The sequence below is a fragment of the Haematobia irritans genome, chromosome 4 (assembly GCF_050003625.1).
Source record: "Haematobia irritans isolate KBUSLIRL chromosome 4, ASM5000362v1, whole genome shotgun sequence".
Lineage (NCBI taxonomy): Eukaryota > Metazoa > Arthropoda > Insecta > Diptera > Muscidae > Haematobia > Haematobia irritans.
In genome coordinates this window covers 37,718,855-37,728,129 of record NC_134400.1, presented here as the reverse complement: position 1 = coordinate 37,728,129, position 9,275 = coordinate 37,718,855, and the positions used below count along the sequence as shown (strand labels likewise).

Genomic DNA, 9,275 nt, shown 5'->3' with positions numbered 1-9,275 from the left:
CAACCGGATTGGATGAGTTTTGCTCCTCCAAGAGACTCCGGAGGTCAAATCTGGGGATCGGTTTATATGGGGACTATACATAGTTATGGACCGCTATGGACTAATTTTTGCATGGTTCTTAAAGACCATATACTAACAATACGTACCAAATTTCAACCGGATTGGATGAGTTTTGCTCCTCCAAGGGGCTCCGGTGGTCAAATCTGGGGATCGGTTTATATGGGGGCTATATATAATTATGGACCGATATGAACCAATTTTTGCATGATTGTTAGAACCCATATACTAACACTAACTACCAAATTTCAACCGGATCTGCCGAAATTTGCTTCTGTAAGAGGCTCCGCAAGCCAAATCTGGGGATCGGTCTATATGGGGGCTATACGTAAAAGTGAACCGATATGGCCCATTTGCAACACCGTCCAACCTACATCAATAACAACTACTCGTGCCAAGTTTCAAGTCAATAGCTTGTTTCGTTCGGAAATTAGCGTGATTTCAACAGACGGACGGACGGACATGCTTAGATCGACTCAGAATTTCACCACGAACCAGAATATATATACTTTATGGGGTCTTAGAGCAATATTTCGATGTGTTACAAACGGAATGACAAAGTTAATATACCCTCCATCATATGGTGGAGGGTATAACAATATGTACCAAATTTCAAACAGATCGGATGAATTTTTCTCCTCCAAGGGGCTCCGGTGGTCAAATCTGGGGATCGGTTTATATGGGAGCTATATATAATTATGGACCGATATGAACCAATTTTTGCATGATTGTTAGAACCCATATACTAACACTACCTACCAAATTTCAACCGGATCTGGTGACATTTGCTTCTGTAAGAGGCTCCGAAAGCCAAATCTGGTGATCGGCTTGTATGTTATGGGGGCTAGATATAATTATGGAACGATGTGGACCAATTTTTGCATGGTTGTTAGAGACCATATATGTACACCATGTACCAAATTTCAGCCGGATCGGATGAAATTTGCTTCTCTTAGAGGATTCGCAAGCCAAATTTGGGGGTCCGTTTATATGGTGGCTATACGTAAAAGTGGACCGATACGGCCCATTTGCAATACCATCCGACCTGTATCAATAACAACTACTTGTGCCAAGTTTCAAGTCGATAGCTTGTTTCGTTCAGATGTTAGCGTGATTTCAGCAGACGGACGGACGGACATGCTTAGATCGATTCAGAATTTCACCACGACCCAGAATATATACTTTATGGGGTCTTAGAGCAATATATCGATGTGTTACAAACGGAATGACAAAGTTAATAAACCCCCCATCCTATGGTGGAGGGTATAATTATACCCTCCTGCGCCTCCACAGTGTGGCGCAAGATATAAATATGGACATTTATTTAGACAAAGTTTTTCGACTTTGGAATCCCTACTTTAGCTTAAATATTTTCACCAAACTTATGGCCCATGTTTGATGATCAATAAACCAAACCATATTCGAATTAGCCCTAGTGTGTAAGGTTTTAAATTTCCTCATTAACATACCTTAAATGGGGGCCAACTTATCCACCATTCCTAATTTTCTTTATGATCCAAAACTTGCTTTAAATCTCGAAAAACAAAAACACAACACTTTCACTTTGATTTTCAAATGCCCATGTCATTCATTTTACTTTATTCAAAAAAAAAAAAAAAAACCAAAGAAAAATGTCTCATCTCAGTAAATTCATTCTTTTCGTCTCTCTGGGTCATCTTCGTCTTCGTCGCTAGTCTCCGTTAATGTAGGTTTCTTATCATCATCATATTCTGGTAATAATTCACCCATTAACATACCACGTAACCATTGATTATAGCTGCTTGTCAATTTGGCTGGTTGACCAATAAATTGGGCTGGTGGTTTAAGGCCCAAAGCTTCCAGGGGAATTAGGCTGCCTTTGGGTCCTAAAATATAGAGTTTCTCATTGTTTCTAAGAGTATTGGGTGGTCGCGTAGTAGTGGTAGTAGTTGATGTGGTGGTAGTAGTGGTTGATGTGGTGGGTGGTGGTGTTATGGCAGATTTTCTGGCCGCTATCTTGGCAAATAAATCAAATGCCTGGGTATTGGTAAAGGGCACAAGCACCCCATTGGAACCCAACATATAAAGGCCTGTGGGCATTGGAGGACCCCTTTGGGGTGGAGGAGTTGTGCTAGTTGTAGTTGTAGTGGTCCTTTGCAGAAGAAATTCTTCGGGATTTTTGTTACCCACAAAGTTTAGATGACCGGTATTGTCACTGAAATAATAGCCTCCTGGCTTGACTGCGTAATTCACTTGCGGTTGTTGAAACTCAAAGCCACTTGGCCTAAAAGGCCATCCATTATTATAGCCCGGACATGTACATCCTCCAGGGGGTCCAGGAGGTCCTGGATAGCCTGGTGTATAAGACCAATAGGGCGATTCTTCTCCAGGTGGTCCTTGATCTCCGATAGGACCTTTGGGACCCTCCAAGCCTTGTTTTCCAGGTTCTCCTGGCGGTCCTACATTGCCCAAATCTCCACGTTCACCTTTCATACCGGGTACACCCATGGGTCCGGCATAGCCACGATAGCCAGGGGCACAGCCGCAACTTGTACTACCGCCATAAGAAGAATATATGAAAACTCCTAAAACGAAATTAAAACAAAAAATGTTAGCCACTTTCCTCAAAACAAAAATCAAAACCCAACAAAATCTTACCCAAAAGAGTTGTTAGCTGGAAAATCACTTTCATTTCTTGGTTGTTCCTCTTTCCAAATTCATATAAATACTAAACACTGATCGATGGCTGACAAACTATTTATATGAACTTTGTTTTCTTTTCGTTACGTCTCCCAGCCAAAAGGGCCACAACTGGTTTTCCTCTGGGGGGGAAAATGAGTTAGTTCTCTTTTTGGACTATTATCATTGTTTGGACATTTTATGGGCCACAAGCATTCTTTTGATGAAAACCTATCTCCAACAATGCTTTACGATTTAATCTGGTTTAGATTTATCAAAATACAAAAAAAAAAAATAAAATCCGTTAGGAAAATTTAAAGAGTTAGGCCTTTGTTTTATTTTATGGCTCATGCCCATAGAGACTTAGAAGAATCCCCTCCAGCATTTCTTTTGAAAGTCTAAACTCTTTTTGTCATTTTCCCAAACACGTTGATTATTTTTAGCTGCACATTAACATATTTTTGTGATTTATAACATTTTTGTATTTACTCCCCAACTATAATGATACTGTACTGGACCCTTGGCCCTCATAAAATATTGAGTGCGTCAAAAAATATGTGGGAGGTTGGGATTGGATCTATGTCTGCAAATACCTTCTCACTTACTCATAGAATCAAGCACTTAGCTTGACGTTTTTTTAAGTTTATGTTAGTTTTATGTGACCTTGACCTCACTGGGTGATTCCCTCTTTAAGGTAAATATGACAAATTCAAAATGAAACATATGCATGTATCCAAGTTTCATAAGTATTTTATCATCAAATTTGCAAGTAACCCCACAAGCCCATGTATACTCATATACAATGACCAATGAGTGTCATTTGTAGTCATGAGTAATTTATGAGTATTTTATGAGTACAAATGAGTAATATACCTAATGTACTAAATTCTTGGCATTAGAATTAGTATTCAAACTAATCCTATGTTAATACTTTTACAAGGGAAATGCTATAAAAATTTTCTTAAGTATGAATGAATAGAAAATGTGAATGAATTGATTTTTATTTTTAATATCTTTACAAAAAGCTATTTATGATCTATTTATTGGGCCCTAAAATATTAGCTTCCCTTAAACACACTGAAAAAATATTTACGTGATATTAAAACTACACAACTTAAATTTAAGCATGCGCAATTTACAAACAATTAAGGACAACTTTCTTTAAAATAATTAAATTTGAATTAAAATAGATTTTATAATCTTTGTTTCATTTTTATTAAATTTAGGACACAAATTTTGGAAATTTGCATACCGCTGTAAAGTCCATATAGAGTCTTTGTTGTTAAAAATTGAAGATTAACTACCACTTTATATGAGGAATGTGATAGTTCCGAAGAAGTATATACGGTCGTAAGTTCGGCCAGGCCGAAGCCACCATGAATTGAGTAGATACTTCTACTGAAGACTGTCATCCACAATCGAATTACTTGGGTTGCGGTAACATTTGCCGATGGCAAGATATATTAAAACTTCCTAACACTGTAATATATACCACATAGTCCATACTAGTGTTGGAAATTTTGATTACTTTTGACTACTCGTTACTACTCGATACTTTTGAATTGAGTACTCGTTACTTTAATAGAAATTAAAAAAAGACATTTTCTTGTTTTTAAAGTTTAGAAAAGCGGATTCTATGTTCCACTTTTAGTCAAGTTTAATAAAGTTTTAGATATACAGGTCTCGTTAGAAACAAATATCCACCAATTTCATTTTTACGATGAGAGCCAATGTTGAAATGTTTTAAGGATTTTTGAATAAGTTTGGCACTTTCTATAAAAAATAGTTTTGATGTCAACGACATTAACTTAATACCCAACTTAAACTAATGAAAATTTTTCATTATTACAATTGCTCTTCCCAAGTGGCAAATGCAATCCCTTACAAGAAATAAGTTACATTTTCCCCTTTCTGCAATATGTTACTTTCTTTGAGGTGAAGCCAAATTTTGTTTTTTCTCATAATTTTAATAGGGAAAACCGATTTTCCAAAACTTTAATTAACACTTTCCCAAAACCCAATGATTTTGTTTCCAATCCGCAAACTTGCTCCCGCCAGAAGAAGAAATAAAATGATATTGAAGATATTGAGTACTCACTTACTAGTAACGAGTACTCAAAAAATTAGTCAGTAACGAGTACTTGTAATCAAATACTCGTTACTTTCCCAACACTAGTCCATACATGGTATATATTAAACTAAACAAGTATATACGGCCGTAAGTTCGGCCAGGCCGAATCTTATGTACCCTCCACCATGGATTGCGTAGGAACTTCTACTAAAGGCTGTCATCCACAATCGAATTACTTGGGTTGCGATAACACTTGCCGATGGCAAGGTATCGTAAAACTTTTTAACACTGTCTTCTAAATTGTAAGTTAGTCCATAAGGGGTATATATTAAACAAAAAAAGGCCGATTAAATACGTATATAATTCAGTTTAACAAAATTTTCTATAGAAATAAAATTTTGACAAAATTTTCTATAGAAATAAAAACTTGACAAAATTTTCTATAGAAATAAAATGTTGACAAAATTTTCTATGGAAGTAAAATGTTGACAAAATTTTCTATAGCAATAACAATTTGACAAAATTTTCTATAAAAATAAAATGTTGACAAAATTTTCTATAGAAATAAAATGTTGACAAAATTGTCTATAGAAATAAAATGTTGACAAAATTTTCTACAGAAATAATTTTTTTACAAAATTTTCTATAGAAATAAAATTTTGACAAAATTTTCAATGGAAATAAAATGTTGACAAACATTGCTATAGAAATAAACTTTTTACAAAACTTTCTATAGAAATGAAATTTTGACAAAACTTTCTATAGTAATAAAATTTGACAATTTTTACATGGCTGTTAGAGGCCATATACTAACGAAATGTACCAAATTTCAACCGCATCGGATGACTTTTGCTCCTCCAAGAGGCTCCGGAGGTCAAATCTGGGGATCGGTTTATATGGGAGCTATATATAGTTATGGACCGATATGGACCAATTTTTGCATGGTTGTTAGAGACCATATACTAACACCACGTACTAAATTTCAATTGGATCGGATGAATTTTGCTCATCCAAGAGGCTCCAGAGTTCAAATCTGGGGATCGGTTTATATGGGAGCTATATATAATTATGGACCGATATGGACCAATTTTTGCATGCTTGTTAGATACCGTATACTAACATCAGGTACCCAATTTCAAACGGATCGGATAATTTTACCCCTCCAAGAGGCTCCGGAGGTCAAATCTGTGGATCGGTTTATATGGGAGCTATATATAATTATGGACCGATATGGACCAATTTTGGCATGGTTGTTAGAGACCGTATACTAACATCAGGTACCAAATTTCAACCGGATCGGATGAATTTTGCCCCTCCAAGAGGCTCCGGAGGTCAAATCTGGGGATCGGTTTATATGGGGGCTATATATAATTATGGACCGATATGGACCAATTTTGGCATGGTTGTTAGAGACAGTATACTTAGACCACGTACCAAATTTCAACCGGATCGGATGAATTTTGCTGCTCCGGAAGGCTCCGCAAGCCAAATTTGGGGATCGGTTTATATGGGGGCTATACGTAAACGTGGGCCGATATGGCCTATTTTCAATACCATCCGACCTACATCAATAACAACTACTTGTGCCAAGTTTCAAGTCGATAGCTAGTTTCGTTCGGAAGTTAGCGTGATTTCCACAGACGGACGGACACACAGAAAAAAAAGTGTCTCGTAAATTTAAGAAAATTTTTACAATAATTTATTACAAGAATTTTCCAGAATTTTAGTTCATTTTTCGCATCTTCAACGAAAATTAACTAGTCGGAAGGAAATTTTACAAATTCTAAGTAGCAATCGTTTAGTTCATGGCCCACAAAATACGATGGAAATTTCCTTAAAAAATTTCTTAACTGGTAGTTAAAAATTCGTTTGTCATGCTATAAAACTACTTGTGAAATGTAAAGTATTTTGTAAATAATAAGTGCAATTTACTATACGATATTTTTGTATGAGAAAATATTTTTTTACGAAAAATGAACTTGAAAGTGGATAGCAATTTCTTACTGACAATTACTATAGTTAATAATTGTTGGTAAAAAATTACCCAATGAAATATTTTTAGTTCACATGTAATTAAATTTATAGACATTTTCGTCAAAAATGGTAGATAACATTTCATGAAAATTTTGCAAATTTTAAGTTAAACGTTTCATTGTTCATAAACTGGTGTGTCTTTACGAATATTATTCTTAGAGTAAATTGTCAGCAGATGCGATGAACTAATGCATAGTACAAAGATCTTTATCGGCATAGTGGAATGTGATTAATGTAGAGATGATGTTACTTGAGTTTTGTTGTGTATACATGAGCGTGGGGTTGTTTTTATTTTTGTTCCTTTAGTGGTTTGTGTGTGTTTGTTATTCGTTGATGGTTTTTGGCTGGTTGAGGTGTTGTTTTCAATAAAGGCACATGTGTTTTTGTTGTTGTAGGGATGTTTTGGCTTTGCTTGGTTTTGTTTGGCATGCTTCAGTTGTACAGTTGGCGTTGGCGTGGGTTGTTGCATCTTTTAATCAGGTATGCAACAAGGGAATATAAAGGCATGGAATATTTTGGATTTTTGAGACATATGTTGGTGTTTGTTTATTAAACCTTTTAAATGAAAGTTATTAATATTTTATCGGTAGTTTAGAAAAAAGTTATTAAGAATATTTAGTAAAATATGTTGAAATTGAAGGTGTATTGAAATTTTCATTATTCAATGTAAAAAACTAATATTCAATTCCAGATGAATTTGGAAAATTTTTGTTATATCTCAGCGTACAGTTTAGTCATAAATTGGTAAGTATTTTTTTAATATGGCTTTCTTTTAAAAAGAATATTTTTATACCCTTCACCACTACTGTGGTACAGGGTATAATAAGTTTGTGCATTTGTATGTAACGCCAAGAAGGAAAAGTCTGAGACCCATCGTTTAGTATACCGATCGTCTTAGAATTAAATTCTGAGTCGATTTAGCTATGTCCGTCTGTCTGTCTGTCTGTCTGTCTGTCTGTCTGTCCGTCTGTCCGTCTGTCCGTCTGTCTGTCTGTTGATGTATTTTTGTGTGCAAAGTACAGCTCGCAGTTTTAGTCCGATTGTCCTAGAATTTGGTATAGGGTCCTGTTTCGGCTCAAAGACGATCCCTATTGATTTTGGAAAAAATCGGTTCAGATTTAGATATAGCTGCCATATATATTTTTCACCGATCTGGTCATAATTGGCGTGTATATCAACCGATCTTCCTCAAATTCCGTACATCCGAATATTTTATCAGTCTCGAAAAACTTGCAAAATATCAGCCAAATCGGTTCAGATTTAGATATAGCGCCCATATATAGCTTTCGCCCGATTTACACTCATTTGCCCACAGAGGCCAAGTTTTTGCTCCGATTTAGTTGAAATTTTGCACAGGGAGTATAATTATCATTGTAGCTATGCGTGCCAAATTTGGTTGAAATCGGTTCAGATTTAGATATAGCTCCCATATATAGCTTTCGCCCGATTTACACTCAAATGACCACAGAGGCCAAGTTTTTGCTCCGATTTAGTTGAAATTTTGCACAGGGAGTAGAATTATCATTATAGCTATGGGTGCCAAATTTGGTTGAAATCGGTTCAGATTTAGATATAGCTCCCATATATAGCTTTCGCCCGATTTACACTCAAATGACCACAGAGGCCAAGTTTTTGCTCCGATTTAGTTGAAATTTTGCACAGGGAGTATAATTATCATTGTAGCTATGCGTGCCAAATTTGGTTGAAATCGGTTCAGATTTAGATATAGCTCCCATATATAGCTTTCGCCCGATTTACATTCATATGACCACAGAGGCCAATTTTTCACTCCGATTTAGTTGAAATTTTGCACAGGGAGTAGAATTAGCATTGTAGCTATACGTGCCAAATTTGGTTGAAATCGGTTTAGATTTAGATATATCTCCCATACATAGCTTTCGCCCGAGTTACACTCATATGACCACAGAGGCCAATTTTTAACTCCGATTTAGTTGAAATTTTGCACAGGGAGTAGAATTAGCATTGTAGCTGCGCGTGCCAAATTTGGTTGACATCGGTTCAGATTTAGATTTAGCTCCCATATATATGTTTTTCTGATTTCGACCAACATTTTCCTTGTAAAATCGCCACTGCTTTGTCTAAAAGTTGTCAAAATGACTATAATTTTCCTAAACTTCTAATACATATATATCGAGCGATAAATCATAAATAAACTTTTGCGAAGTTTCCTTAAAATTGCTTCAGATTTAATTGTTTCCCATATTTTTTTACTAAAATTGTGTTCCACCCTAGTGCATTAGCCAACTTAAATTTTGAGTCTATAGATTTTGTAGAAGTCTATCAAATTCTGTCCAAATCGAGTGATATTTATATGTATGTATTTGGGACAAACCTTTATATATAGCCCCAACACATTTGACGGATGTGATATGGTATCGAAAATTTAGATCTACCAAGTGGTGCAGGGTATAATATAGTCGGCCCCGCCCGACTT

At 35.7% G+C, this 9,275-nt stretch overlaps 1 protein-coding gene across 1 annotated transcript; it reads right to left on the bottom strand.

The window, feature by feature from the left end:
* Window positions 1–1,614: 1,614 nt before the first annotated feature.
* Window positions 1,615–2,763, bottom strand: LOC142235253 (uncharacterized). Its single transcript, XM_075306506.1, has 2 exons — window positions 2,695–2,763; window positions 1,615–2,621 (listed from the first exon to the last, which is right to left on the bottom strand). Exons 1-2 carry the CDS (start codon window positions 2,726–2,728, stop codon window positions 1,708–1,710), a joined length of 948 nt encoding a protein of 315 aa, XP_075162621.1. The 5' UTR covers window positions 2,729–2,763; the 3' UTR covers window positions 1,615–1,707.
* Window positions 2,764–9,275: the final 6,512 nt, after the last annotated feature.

Bases quoted from the DNA above. Each gene is read 5' to 3' on its own strand.
- LOC142235253 (XM_075306506.1), bottom strand. From the start codon at position 2,728: ATGAAAGTGATTTTCCAGCTAACAACTCTTTTGG. The intron at 2,622-2,694 runs GTAAGATTTTGT...ATTTCGTTTTAG, and splicing joins CCAGCTAACAACTCTTTTGG to GAGTTTTCATATATTCTTCT.